The following is a 15,274-nucleotide window of genomic DNA, read 5'->3' on the forward strand; positions in this document are numbered from 1 at the left end:
CACATTGTATACATGTATGTGTAACACAGGATACACTTACACACGACGAAAGGAGCACTGATGAATACAGATAGAATTGTCAGGTTGCAGGAAAGACACATCCACTCACAATAAGTGATGTGTTTATGTAAATTCTGTTTGTAGCGGTTGGAAATAACCATCCTTGTTTTGACAGGAAAGTCGTGTTATCAGTGCTACTTCCTGTCAATACTGAAGTTCTGAAGTCTACTAGGCTGTATTACCGCCGAAAGAGATTCAATACTGCAAACACAATACCCGAACAATTCAGCTTTATTTGTTGGGTGTAGCCCATAGAGTACACATTATGTCAATATCTTCGAACATGTACCTGTTGTCGCTCTGTTGTACCGTGTAATCGACTACTAACGGGATCGGTTGGTCAGGCTCGCTGACTTGGTTGACATGTGTCATCGGTTCCCGATTGCGTAGATCGATGCTCATGCTGTTTATCACTGGATTGTCTGGTCCAGACTCGATTATTTAGAGACCGCCGCCATATAGCTGGACTATTACTGAGTGCGGCGTAAAACTAACCTCACTCACTCACTGTTGTACCGTCATACATTTGTCCACTCGCTGTTCAATCCCTGAAACAGCATCGTAAATATTTAATCTGAAGTGAGTCGTTCTCCTTGATTCAATGAAGTGTGAATGATAATGTGAAATATTGATAAAATAGACAAATAACAACATATAGTCAGTTTGAGAAAGTCAAACTTATGTTACAAGTAATGGCAACGCATATGAACATTGGTGACACGTGTAAGTATAGAATATATATACCTGATATACTATCTAAATCAATGAATCAATGACTCATCTATGCCACCTGGTAAAATGGACAGCATACATGCAGTAGTAATTTAGAAATTCTAAGATTTACCAGTGTGTCTTTACAAGGATAAAACTATAGTGTGAATACATAATGCCTTAAAGAAGACTGACTGACTGACTGAGTTTGGTTTTACGCCGCTTTTAGCAATATTCCAGCAACATCACAGCGGGGGACACCAGAAATGGGCTTCACACGTTGTACCCATGTGGGGATTCGAACCCGGGTCTTCGGCGTGACGAGCCAACGCTGTAACCACTAGGCTATCCCACCGCCCCCTTAAAGAAGATAACATACGCTATATTTGGTATTGCACTTAGAGGGATATGTAAAGACTGCCACTTTTCAGACTTTTATTTTTGTGGAAACCTCGGTGGCTGAGTGGCTTAGATCGCTGACTTTGTGTGGTGGCAATTCTGTGCCTCACTCTTACAGTCTGGGTTCGAATCCCGGATCGGACTAGAACCTACACTTGACTTAGAATGTGTAATTACACATCTATAGTATGTTATATTTATATGTAGGAATACAAACTAATCGTTACCCAGCAATGACGAATTATTTGTGAAAACTAGTATCCAAATATGTTATGTCCACATGTTGCTCAAGAATGGACTGACATGAATATGTATGCAAAGAATACCCAACGAAGAGGTAAAACCCGGACAAAATGAGTGAAGCATGAGTGGCACGGTGACAGCCGTGTTGAACCACACATCTGACACTGCCATATTCGAGAGCTGGGATAACAGGAAGGGCTTATTTGCAATTTAACATAACAGCTTTGTGATCGAATGACACATACATAAAGCACAATGTGCAGCCAGCAGGTAGACATGCTCTATTTAGGTCCTGTGAACAAAACACTGCACACAAACAGGCCTGTATTGCCTACCCGAACTGTCACAGCACATCACGTCCTGGTGTGGTGTCCGTGATGAGTGTACCTGTATATCTCACCTGAGATATTTGATCACACACTCACTCGGGCGACAGAATTCATACATTCCATATATTTAGGCATCTATATATATTTCATATCCCCAAATCACGGGTTAATATCTTTTATATGACGAGGCTAGTTGCCTGTGCATAAAACACACACTGTCATCTGCACTTCATTATGAGATGTAGCTTTATTTAGCTTCTACGACCACACAACTCAAACCGGTTTTGTATAGCCTACCCGAGCTGTCACTTGAATCACTTCCTGGTGTGGTGTTACAGGCGGGACTGTGTCTCCATGATAGCCGTGTCTGTACGTCTGGGTTGAGTACTGGATATGCATTTATGACCATGAGCAGTTTAGTTCTTGACAAGGTAAGTTAACGTGGCAATGTCACGGTCGAAGGTAATGTAGGGGTAATGTACAAATACACATACACGATTTCATATTCCACCGCGAGTCAGGGAGGCCTGTGTTTATTCTTGTAGGTTGCACACCTTTTGTAGTTTGACACGATTTTTATTTATTAAGCTTTGTGGGTTTGAATGGTTTAATATGTGACGTTTTGGAGGAATTAAGTGACCTCAAATGCACCAATTGTTTGAGAGAAGCACGAGTTACGAATAGCAACTTCTTGTTGTGAAGGATCAAGCATGCACTCCGAAACGTCGTGTTATTCACAATAGAGATTCTGACGTCCATTAATCTTGCATTTCTTATGCATTCCACTTCTAAATGCCCTTCTAAGATTTGACCAGTCTTTTATTTGGACCCATTAGTAGTGCCTCTGGTTCTGAGTGACCATTTCACATTATTTTGTTATTTTTGTTAGTTTCATAATGGGAAATATGCTATCATAAAGGTCAAAGTCTTATAAATTTTGTAGGACTGTATAATGACAATCTAGTCAAGGATCTTAGTTACTGGAGGTCACATGAGCTTTTAAGCTCAAGTAGTTCACCTAAATCATGTTTTTGTTTCATTTTGCAATATTTCATGTTAACACATGTTAATACTGAAGTTGAATCTGAATGAACCACTGACATGCAGTAACAATAATTACATACTGCACTGAAGTGCATTCGGTTGAAGTAAACAACACTGACCATGAAAATCATCTTATACTATTGCCTGTATCATTGTGTTCGCAAAACTTTGTTGCATTACAGTACTTCAGTCAAACATTCTACTTTAAGGCTCTATACTATTTTATTTATCTGTAAGCCATTGACATACATTCATACACAATGGGGATGGGGAGCCTGAAAGTATGGTGTAACAGCAACTAAGAAGATGATGTCGCACACAGAGAGCTATTATGAATTTACGATGTACGCACTTGGACAGAAACCTTCCAGTCAATATATCACAATATGTAGGGCAATATCTCTTACATTATTACAATATATCGCGATATGAGAATCAGGGCAATATCCAGCCTTAGTTCTCAGGGACCGCCTCCGTGGTGTAGTGGTTAGAGCGCCCGCCCGGAGAGCGGAAGGTCGTGGGTTGCATCCCCGGCCGCATCAAATCGAAAGACGTTAAAATATGGTACTTGTTGGTCCCTGTCTGGCGTACAAGACGAGCTGGTCCGTTCGGAATCAGTTTGTTTCTAAGTGGGGTATTCATGTTTAACTGGTATCTCATTGGGCTAGCACTATATAACCAGCTTAAGTCTGGGCTAGTACAAGCAGGCACACATACACACGCAAGCACGTCGTCACATGCGCGAAAATGTCTTAATTACGACGTTAAACCCCATTTCACCTCACCTCACCTACCATTCTCAGATGTCACCAATTCGCCGTCCATTTGAGATGAGAACATCACTGGTCGCCATGGCGTTTTTAGCTGGAGTACTTTCTTGTGCTGGTCATTGGGCGTCAGGTAAGTGTTTGATATGTGAGCGAAGAACAATCAGTTCCACTTGTTGTGGTCAAGTGGAAATACTGTACAAGACGTAAGATGTTACCAGAAGGGTCAAATCTATGTTTCAGCATCTGTCATTGTCTGTCTGACAAGTTACCCGCAGTCTGCCACAGAAGGAGTCGCGTTCACACTGTCCTGTACATCCACAAATAGCCATGGGTCGATAAGTGTCAGCTGGTACAGAAACAATGTTGAAATATTCAAAACAAGCAGTGATGTCGACGTATCTACTTCCATACTGAAACCCAACACCACTTTATCAGAATACCGCGCCGTGGCAGGACGTGTCACTGTCAGCTCCTCCCTCCAACAACACAACGTGACACTCAGGATCAACTCTACACTCGACCAGGACTCTGTGTTGAAGTGCCAGAGTGGGAGTCGTTTCAGCAATAACGTCACTGTGGAGATTACAGACAACTCTGAAGGTACAAGCGAAATAATACTTAACACCATAACGTGAGAAGACCTTTAGAAATAGTACTTACTCTTAAAATAGATTCTGGTTGATTCATTTCCTGACGTATGACACTCGTTTTTTCTTAACGTCGTTCTCAGCAATGAAACACGTGTATGTAAACGGATTGTAAAGGATCGATTATGGACGAGCAAAATCGGGGTTTAATAGTATGATCATGTGACACGGCTTTAGGGTTTAATGACATGTGAAAAGTCCAGAAAGAGTTTGAAGACAAACTCTAAGTAGCGAAATATTCTTTTAGGAACGTTAGGATATGCCTTTTTTTTCGGAGACCTTGCACAGGCTCTTGTCAAAGGCGTTGGCATCGTTGGATTCAATGCCTCAGGGAAGGTTACAGGTTGACTTTATTTCCCGATTTGACGATTCAAAAGTGTTCTCGGATGAATTCGATTTTTGACTTCAAGTTATGTTCAGGGCCCTGCTTCACAAAACTATCGTAGCGCTACGACTGTCGTAACTCTTGGTTAAAAGTACAGGAGATACGAGAGTCACAGGACTGCGATAACGTTGTGAAAAGCGGGCTGTCTGACCTGTATCATTCCAACTGACGCAGACACATACGTACACATATCGTTGTAATCATACACAATTAATGAGTTGTTTTTGGTAATGTAGGGGGCTTTGTTGCTTTAAGTAGTGGCAGGAGAAGCCATGATCGTAGCCGTAGCGGTTGTACTTGTAGCATTAGTAGCGCTATTCGTTATCGTGGTGGTGGTGGTAATAGTAGCAATAATAGTAGTATTCATCGTCTCGGCGGTAGTAGTAGAAGTAGTCGCCAACGCAGTAGTAGGTGTGTAAGTGAGTTTTTAACAATATTTCAGCAATATCACTGCGGGGGACACCAGAATACTTCACACTTTGTGCCCATGTGGGCAATCGAACCCGAGTCTTCGGCATGACGAGCGAACGCTTTAACCACTGAGCTACCCCACCGACCCGCAATAGTAGCAGTAGTAAAAGTAGTAGTTGTGGTAACAATTATAATACTCATAGCAGTACAGTGTCTTGTCTTTCTTACCACAGTCCACAGCGTCCCAAATTCCAAATCTACGAGCTGGAGTACAACATTGGCGGCTGGAGTAGGACATGCAGGTGTGTTTGTATAGACATTCTCTTGCAACTTATTATGCGTCTTTCACTGACCTCTGTCATGGCAACTTATTGTGTGCTGTTGTATCATTTGCTTAAGCAATATATAACCACACACTTGTCATAACGTTTGTGATCTGATTCGTCACCCCTAGATAATATTTCATTTTGCAATATTGTTTGATTTAATAAATTCCAAATTAGATGAAGCATTGGTTAATACACACTACTACATAGTACACACGCGCTCACTCACGCACGCACACACACACTACGACTTGTTACATACACGGGAGTTTTACTGAATGAATACTCATGTGTGTCTCAAGGTACCACCACGACAGTTCCGACGACACCGGACCAGACGGAGTCTCCAAAACGTATGTATCAACTACATGTTCTGCATTCTGTATAATCCTGTTGAGACATCCAGCATACAAGGCTTTTGGAATCAATGAAATGTTGTTGTCAAAGAATGACTGTTTTTGACAATGATTCATTGTTCAATATCATAAATCGTCATAATTTATTTCGTCGCGAAATGAAGACGGATTATCAAACTCACGTTCCAATTTACAGATTCGGGTGAAATTATCTACGCTGTCGCTGGCTCTGTGGGTGGTGTGGTGGCCGTAGTTGTCATCGTCATCGTTGTGTTTTTGTGCACACTATCCAAAAGAAGAGGTAAATGCTAATTAAATTTAAGAATTCATACCAATTTTCTTCTACTCCTATTTTCATTATATGGCTAATAACCCTTTTTATGAATCTGAGACCGCATTTAACCTCAGGTCAATCATTGTCGATGTGTGTATGTGTGTCAAAACGATGTCCATTGCATCTTTAAATTTTAAATGTTTTTTCAGAAAATGCGGAGGAAGAAAAACAGGGGTAAGTGATTGTTGTTATATTTCTCGACACTAAGCTGAATGGATACCTATATGTAACATGAATCAAGCAATATGCCATCTAGGACTCTTGCTCCATCTTTGTCTAATCCAAGGATTAGAGATGTACAACCACACAAGGCAATCGTGGCTTTGCGTGTTTGTGATGAGTGCCACCATTGGTGAAAGATACGCCACCTTTCACAAATCATAAAACGGTGATTCATAAGCACACGCTCAACATACAACCTCACTGAATTGTCGGAATGGTAAAAGCATTTTAAATACATTAGAAGTTGTATTGCCTCTCAATATGACGGTCTGTTGTACGCCATTTTGTGTAAAATACCTCTCGCCTACCGGCTCGGGTGCCACTGTTACAAATCAGGCGTACATCAGACCGTATTATCATCGAGGGAAAGCATACAACGTATTTATCTTACCGCCATGTTAATGTACAAAATATCATTTTATTTTATGTTAAAGATCGCGACCCACTATATGACATGTAATAGAAATGGCGTCTGCGTCTCGACTGCATTTTTAAAATCAGTGAAACATATTCTGACAAGCTTAAAACTGCTATAAACATGGTTAATTATGTTTAAGTTGAGTGTGCAAACCACTCAATGTATAAGATAGGTAAGATAAAGCAGTGAAAGTCGGTAAAATAAATCGGTACAAAGTGAACACAACAACAGCGAACGGTTTTCGAACTTCGGGCACGGCATGCGTCATATAATGACGTCATACGATTGTTAGCGCTTTAGCTTCTCGGTGGAGAGCTTGGCGGTTACCGTGGCAGCGGGTAATATATTTTCCAGTTGTCACCCTCCTGGGAGGGGTGACACGGAAACTCTTTACTTATTTTACACGAAGGTAAGATAAATCTCCATATCCTATAAATTCACGTTATTACAAGTGGACAAAGATGGCCCCTTTTTGCTTTTTAACCGAGATAACATATTTGTGATAATTCTGTTCCTTGAATATTTCAGCAAAGAAGGCAGATTCAATAAGGACGCTAAAAGAGAGACGGTCGGTATGTTTTATTCTTATACTAACCATTTATGAGTCTGTCTTATATCTAATCTATATCTCAGATACTGTTTGTCAATGATACCTGAACTCCGGGTGTTATTTACGATCTTGCAAATCTCAATAGTTACATTCAAATTGCATTTTTTCTCTCTTCAAGTGATGAAAGATAACGATCTCTACAGACAATATGCCGACAAGGGTGACGACGGAACTGAACACCAGGTGTCAACAGAGAAACAGGAGGTGATAGGTGGGCTATATTGGTCAATGCTAAAGTGATTTATATAAAGATCCATTACAATGCTACAGTAACAATTTTTTTTGTAGGGAGGTAGGAAAGCCTAGTGGTGAAAGCGTTCGCCCGTCACGCCTTAGACCCAGGTTCGATTCCCCACATCGGACACAATGTGTGAAGCCCATGGTGTCCCCCACAGTGATATTGCTGGAATATTCACTCACTGTTTTTGTATCGATATTTTGTACATGGCGTCAATATCAAATATGATAAAGCCACGTGTCACTCATGTTATTTGACGGTATGAGGAGGCAGTGTAATGTATTTGTATGCATGAAAAATGTTAGTCTGCTTAAAAAAACGATTAAGTCAATAGTTACATCTGCACCTGCGTATATAACATGATTAGGTAATGCAATAGAAAACACTCATTTAGACAGTCCAAGACAGATCGAAGCCATAAGTTTATTCATATAGTCCGTCTACTTTCTGTGTTCAGTGATGGAAGATAATGACGTGTATCACGGATTTGTGAAAGCTGAAAGTCAGAAGCCAGCAGAAAAGCAGCAGGTGCCAGGTAAGTTATTCCTTGTTCTGGAACCTGGATTTTCTTTGATAAGATGTGTTTAGTTACAATGTCTGTGTACATTAACTGTAGTTTCATTATCCGGTAACTATTTATGTACCCCCGTCCCCTTTCATGGTCTTGGACTGGCATTTCAACATGACAACGCTACATCCATATTGTAGTTAGCAACTTCTCCTGTAACGCCTGTGATGATGTTATGGCCGTTCCCCAGATTTGAGCCCAATCGAACACGTCTGGGAAGAGATCGGAGACGAGTGATAGCAGATTAGTCAACCTTACAAGACCTTGGGCAAGCGCTCGTTGACGAATCCGCCAGCCCATAAGGATACGCTACGGCCGTTGTAGGGGGTCACACTAAGTCTTGTTTTTGACTGCTTCTGCTTAACAGTTCGCGTTGGAGGATGGGACAATAATCTGCAGTTCGTTTGTACTGTTACATGGATGAAAGCAGTGTGTTACACTTCTGTATTTATATCAATGCACTTATCCGTGTGTGAGCGTATGCGTGTGCGTGTGCGTGTGCGTATGCTTGCGTGCGTGAGCCAACTATGATAGTATCACCCGCAACATTTGTACAGTAACTGTTTTATTTTATACTGACGTGTTTTCTCATCAACATAGACGAAATAACAATATTTGATATATACCTAAGATGCATTCTAAGACGAGAACTAAAATGACCTCTGTTCTCCATTTAAGATGTGTATTCAAAGGTCAACAAGGTGAAGAAAAGCAACAATACAACAGAAGTACAGATCACGCTGAGTATTGAAGACCTGTATGCGAAGCCCATCAAACCAGCAAATGGAAGGAGTGAATGTAAGCCCACACATAAAGTATGTTCTAAAGCGTCATCTGTGTTGATTTGTGCACAAATTAGTTTGCTCAGTATAAGAACTGCTCACGTCAGAGTAATTTAACCTATACCGTGACATTGACAATCTCCTAGCCATTTATGTAACATTGAGTACAAATCTTACAATAGAAGTGACAATATCCCATCAATCATGTAACATTATCATACCAAAAGACGTTAAAATGCGGTACCTGTTGTTCCCTGCCTTCGTTTAGCATTACCATGGACTGGTTGGCTCGGAGTATAATGTGTCTAAGTGGGGTAATCATGCCTAACTGCGGATTGTGTCTCAGTGAGCTAGCACTATAAAACCAGCTTACGTCTGGGCTAGTACAAGCAATACATATACTCACCTCACCTCACCTCACCTCACCTCACGCCACATTGAGTACTAGTCCTACCATGACACAGACAATCTGTTATGTTAGATGTATCGGCATGATTAATACCTTAAAATGTGAGCAGGCGCAGAAGCGAGGGACACAGCCCTTGATTGTCACGATGGAGGATAATGTTAGCAATACCTACGGTCTATGGCAAAACGTATTTGTTGACGTGTCTATGACGTTTTCACCACTGTAGCACTGAAGTATGACATCATCGTAGCCATGGTGACAGGGTACAGCACATCCTACCAAGGTTTACTGAGACCCAACTGCTTATTCTTTCAGCGTCATCCTAACTGTCATCCTACCAGAACGTGGACGTCAGCGCCCCAGACTGACGGACAGACGTCATGAGAAGCAGTGGTCGTTGTGGACTTCCAATCCAGTGATGCTGAAAGGGAATCTTCCATATGATACGCCGTCATTACACCAACACCAACGAGAAATATACACACAGTCATACATCTTAATGCACCATTATCTATTGTCACCATAACCCAAGTTATTCAAGCTTTATGACGGTTTCCTGTGAGGAAATCCAGTGATGTATTGAGATCAACGATTTGCCCCTTCGAATACGATGACGTTCAAATTGGGAGGCTCACACGACCCACGATACTTGGGATGTATTTCAACTCGGTATCCCCACAGGAATGTTTTTGTTGAGTACAATCTCACATAGTTTACTAACATGTTATGATGATTTTGTTATAACTCACTGTTTTACTTTGCATCATTGTTGTGAATGCTGTATATCCCCAAAGAATGACTTTCGCCATTTTCTCCCCAAAATGCACAGTGAGAAATGACCATCTCAGACTCACAATAAGCGGAGAATAAAATGGAATAACATAAAAAATACCCTAATTCATGAAATACTATTAGATACGTCGGTGAACAGAAATGAACCAAGCATTGTTGAGTATGAAAGGAAAAACATGATTTTTTAACAGAGGTTAGGGGAGCGAATAGATGTAAATAAGTTACTATCGTGTCGCTATTATACGACATTTTTTGTATTAAAATCATTATGTCGTAAAACTATATGTAAGCATGTAAAAGGCTCTTCTGTGCCTGTTATGCATATGGTTTCAAGTAAGCCGCTGACTTTGTGTGAAGGGTACCAATTCACGTACATATCTTTTAGAGTCATCATTAGATGTTTGCCAAGGTTGAATTCTGAATCCCTTGTTATTTACTTTCGTTATTGATGAATTGGCTAAACTGTTATCAGTGAATATTTGTCATTCAGCACATCAATATACTGCTAAATTTGTTTGCTGATGATTTCCTTATAAAGTGTCAACTCTGCAAAAACAATTGATTATTTTAGAATTGTTTCGTAACACATTACATCCACGCGTTACCATAGGTGAATATAAGCTAATGTAAGTCTAAACTTAAATGCACTATTTCACACCACACTTCTCTAATAATATATTCATATAATGCATTTCTCTCAATAATAATACCTATCAGCCCTCAGGGAAGCTACCACATAATTTATCTAAAAAAAATACGAATTTAGATCATACGAAATTAAATATGAAATAAAAAAGTTCGAATGAATTAATGCAAGGTTGTATTAAATTGACTCTCGCGCCCTCTACCGGCCGAACAATATTTCAAGTCAACCCCATAGAGTTATGCCTCATTAAGCGCTCTTTACGAATATCCTTTGATTACTTTGGCGACAGAATTTAGCCACTGAGCAGACGCTAATGTCTGGCGCAAAACACATACGCGCAACTTGTGATTAAAACCAATTTGGCAAGCACCGACAACACCGCGTGTGACAGTTTTCGATGTGCGGAGCAATTGTTAACATTCCATATATGGCAAGTGTTCTCTGTTTGGAAGCTGTTCGCCTCGAAGTTTCAATTATAGATTTCAGACAAGTCGTAAGGGATAAATCTTTATTGAATCAATAGGTAGCAAAAGAAACAAATACAAAGAAAAAAGTGAAAAAAAGTCAAACGTGGATTTTTTATCATTAATGTAATAAAGTTTAAAAGAATATGTAAAAAATGTAAAAAAGGTTAAATATGGACTTTTTGTCATTAATGTAATAAAGTGTAAAAATTTAAAAAAAAAAAGTCTAATGTGGACTTTTAATCATGAATGAATGAATGAATGAATGAATGGCTTTATTGCAGTAGAGGGGCCACAGGCCCATTATACAGTGCACTGTACAAAGATATAAATGTTGATGGGGCGCCGCACAGTTGACAGGTTGTATAATAATAGTCATGGTTAAGTTGGAATATCAATGCTCTTAATAGGATTTTGTGTGTCGTCTATAAAATGCGAAAAATGGTTATAAATTTGACTGCAGCTGTTTCGTTCAACTGTGAAAATCCAAAAGTGTAAGATATAAATATTCCTGAAATTCTTGTAGGAATTCATTGTACGAATTGATTTTAAAAATATATTTTCAAATGTATGTGTTAGGATGTAAAACCGATGGAATGAGGCAGATAGATGTGACAATTCAGGTTACAGGTATCCAACAACCCAGGCTTGTTATAGAGGTGCCTTGCGGGATAGCAACCCAGGCTTGTTATAGAGGTGCCTTGCGGGATAGCAACCCATGCTTGTTATAGAGGTGCCTTGCGGGGTAGCAACCCAGGCTTGTGATAGAGGTGCCTTGCAGGATAGCAACCCATGCTTGTTATAGAGGTGCCTTGCGGGGTAGCAACCCATGCTTGTTATAGAGGTGCCTTGCGGGATAGCAACCCATGCTTGTTATAGAGGTGCCTTGCGGGATAACAACCCAGGCTTGTTATTGAGGTGCCTTGCGGGATAGCAACCCATGCTTATTATAGAGGTGCCTTGCAGGATAGCAACCCATGCTTGTTATAGAGGTGCCTTGCGGGATAGCAACCCATGCTTGTTATAGAGGTGCCTAGCGGGATAGCAACCCAGGCTTGTAATAGAGGTTGCCTTGCGGGATAGCAACCAGGCTTGTTATAGAGGTGCCTTGCGGGATAGCAACCCATGCTTATTATAGAGGTGCCTTGTGGGATAGCAACCCATGCTTGTTATAGAGGTGCCTTGCGGGATAGCAACCCATGCTTATTATAGAGGTGCCTTGCGGGATAGCAACCCATGCTTGTGATAGAGGTGCCTTGCGGGATAGCAACCCAGGCTTGTTATAGAGGTGCCATGCGGGATAGCAACCCATGCTTGTTATAGAGGTGCCCTAGCCCGGGATAGCAACCCAGGCTTGTTATAGAGGTGCCTTGCGGGATAGCAACCCATGCTTGTGATAGAGGTGCCTTGCGGGATAGCAACCCAGGCTTGTTATAGAGGTGCCTTGCGGGATAGCAACCCAGGGTTGTTATAGAGGTGCCTTGCGGGATAGCAACCCATGCTTGTTATAGAGGTGCCTTGCAGGATAGCAACCCAGGCTTGTTATAGAGGTGCCTTGCGGGATAGCAACCCATGCTTGTGATAGAGGTGCCTTGCGGGATAGCAACCCAGGCTTGTTATAGAGGTGCCTTGCGGGATAACAACCCAGGGTTGTTATAGGAGTGCTTGCAGGATAGCAACCCAGGGTTGTTATAGAAGTGCCTTGCGGGATAGCAACCCAGGCTTGTTATAGAGGTGCCTTGCGGGATAGCAAACTGCAGGCTTGTTATAGAGGTGCCATGCGGGATAGCAACCCATGCTTGTTATAGAGGTGCCCTAGCGGGATAGCAACCCATGCTTGTTATAGAGGTGCCTTGCGGGATAGCAACCCATGCCTTGTTATAGAGGTGCCATGCGGGATAGCAACCCAGGCTTGTGATAGAGGTGCCTTGCGGGATAGCAACCCATGCTTGTTATAGAGGTGCCTTGCGGGATAGCAACCCAGGCTTGTTATAGAGGTGCCATGCGGGATAGCAACCCATGCTTGTTATAGAGGTGCCTTGCGGGATAGCAACCCATGCTTGTTATAGAGGTGCCATGCGGGATAGCAACCCATGCTTGTTATAGAGGTGCCTTGCGGGATAGCAACCCAGGCTTGTTATAGAGGTGCCATGCGGGATAGCAACCCAGGCTTGTTATAGAGGTGCCTTGCGGGGTAGCAACCCAGGGTTGTTATAGAGGTGCCATGCGGAGATAGCAACCCATGCTTGTTATAGAGGTGCCTTGCAGGATAGCAACCCATGCTTGTTATAGAGGTGCCATGCGGGATAGCAACCCATGCTTCATTATTTTCCTTGTTTTGATTTTGTGTTATGCTGTTGACGGTCGTTAAACTCTGCCTTCAATACGGTCAAATGATGATATGTGTTTTGACGGATATCTCGATGTATTCGTCTTAGGCACTGTTTGATATCTTTCTTTTCCACAATTGAACATGTTCAGTTTACTGAATTCTCGATGTACAATATGTGACTCTCTCATATATATGCAGTTTTTTCGTTTAAATAACACAACTGTCAATGCAATGAGTAGGGTTGTTGACATTTCTTGCAGTTTCAGATTTGTACAGTTTTTCATGTTAATAACACAAACTGTAAATAAAAATATATGTAAATAGGCGTATTGGTATGTCTAGTAGTTTCAGATTTGTATATTTTTTAATTCAAATAACAAAACCGTCAATGAAACTTTATTTGTAAGGAGTATTGACATGCCTAGTAGTTTCAGATTTGTAGCTGATCAAATCCAGCATTAATATTCCTCCCTCTGACTGTGTGATACCGATATAGCCACATACACACATAACGCCAGATTCTATGTGACATGTATGTGAACGGTGACTCATGGCTGTCAAAATGTTACATTCAGCCACATTGTATACATGTATGTGCAACACAGGAAACATTTACACACGATGAAAGGATCACTGATGAATATAGATAAAATTGTCAGGTCTCAGGAAAGTGTACATCCACTCACAATATTTTTAACGTGATATGTTCATGTACATTCTGTTTGCAGCAGGTTAAAAAGAACCAACCTGGTCTTGACAGGCACGTCATGCTATCAGTGTCACTTCCTGTAAATACTGAAGTTCTGAGGCTGTATTATTGCAGAGATTCAATATTGCACACACGATCTCACAACAATGCAACGCATTATATTTGCTGGGTGTAACCCGTCGAGTACACATAATGTGAGCATGACCCCACAACGCAGGTTGTCACAAACACCTTCACTCGCATGTTGAGCTGGAAAAACACTTATAGTTATACAGTTAACGTGTACTGCGGTTACTCGCGCTATAGTGAAAGGTGTGCCGTTACAAACTCATGATATTGTTTGTGTCCTTGTTATTCAACGCCGCACTTAGCAATATTTCAGCTATATGGCTGCGATCTCTAAATGGCTGCGATCTCTAAACCCCTCTGCTTTTCCGAACTACCATAAAATCTTTTGAACGTTTTACTATCAAAATTATTTTTAAAAGCTTTATCAGCCCACAATCAGCCTCACAATCAGCCTCACAATCAGCCTCACAATCAGCCAACCTATCAGCCCCACAATCAGCCTACCTATCAGCCCCACAATCAGCCTACATATCTGCCCAAGTTGGGAACTATTAACGTTACTGAACGTGTATTATCCCTTTCTTATCATTGTTTCGTTGAAACCGTTTTAATTTGATTTAAAACGTGTTTGTGCCAATGTTGGTTCGGCTCCTTATCTCTGGTTAAGAAATCTCGTTTAGAAAACGTTGTTTTAATAGCGGGTAAAATAGCAGTAGTTTCCATTAACAATCTGTCGTATCTTTATGATAAACGAGTTTTGAAATTATCTGTGAAACGTTTGTCTGATCCAGATCATGTGTTACACAGTGGGTGAACCTTGGGTGAACAGAACGCAGCAGAGTAAAGATGAATCCATTCTGTGTTACATGTACATGTCTCCTGCACTTTTCAAATACACCATATACTTTTTATGAAAAACAAATCATTGATCAATCAGACATACGTATACAGCTAACACAAAACTGCGAAGAAAACATTCCCATTTCGCGAAATGTTCCTG

At 41.0% G+C, this 15,274-nt stretch overlaps 1 protein-coding gene across 1 annotated transcript in view; it reads left to right on the forward strand.

Moving 5' to 3' along the window:
- Positions 1-10,144, forward strand: part of LOC124255913 — a 33,106-nt gene extending 22,962 nt beyond the window's left edge. Inside the window, exons 5-13 of the mRNA XM_046689866.1 lie at positions 5,233-5,301; positions 5,628-5,678; positions 5,878-5,982; positions 6,165-6,189; positions 7,184-7,227; positions 7,384-7,476; positions 7,961-8,038; positions 8,750-8,869; positions 9,578-10,144. Of these exons, the coding sequence (XP_046545822.1) occupies positions 5,233-5,301; positions 5,628-5,678; positions 5,878-5,982; positions 6,165-6,189; positions 7,184-7,227; positions 7,384-7,476; positions 7,961-8,038; positions 8,750-8,869; positions 9,578-9,588 (596 nt within the window). The 3' untranslated portion in view covers positions 9,589-10,144. The remainder of the gene's footprint in view (positions 1-5,232; positions 5,302-5,627; positions 5,679-5,877; positions 5,983-6,164; positions 6,190-7,183; positions 7,228-7,383; positions 7,477-7,960; positions 8,039-8,749; positions 8,870-9,577) is intronic.
- Positions 10,145-15,274: the final 5,130 nt, after the last annotated feature.

Source organism: Haliotis rubra, unplaced genomic scaffold (assembly GCF_003918875.1).
Source record: "Haliotis rubra isolate DU_JTF1 unplaced genomic scaffold, ASM391887v1 Scf611, whole genome shotgun sequence".
Taxonomy (NCBI): Eukaryota; Metazoa; Mollusca; class Gastropoda; order Lepetellida; family Haliotidae; genus Haliotis; species Haliotis rubra.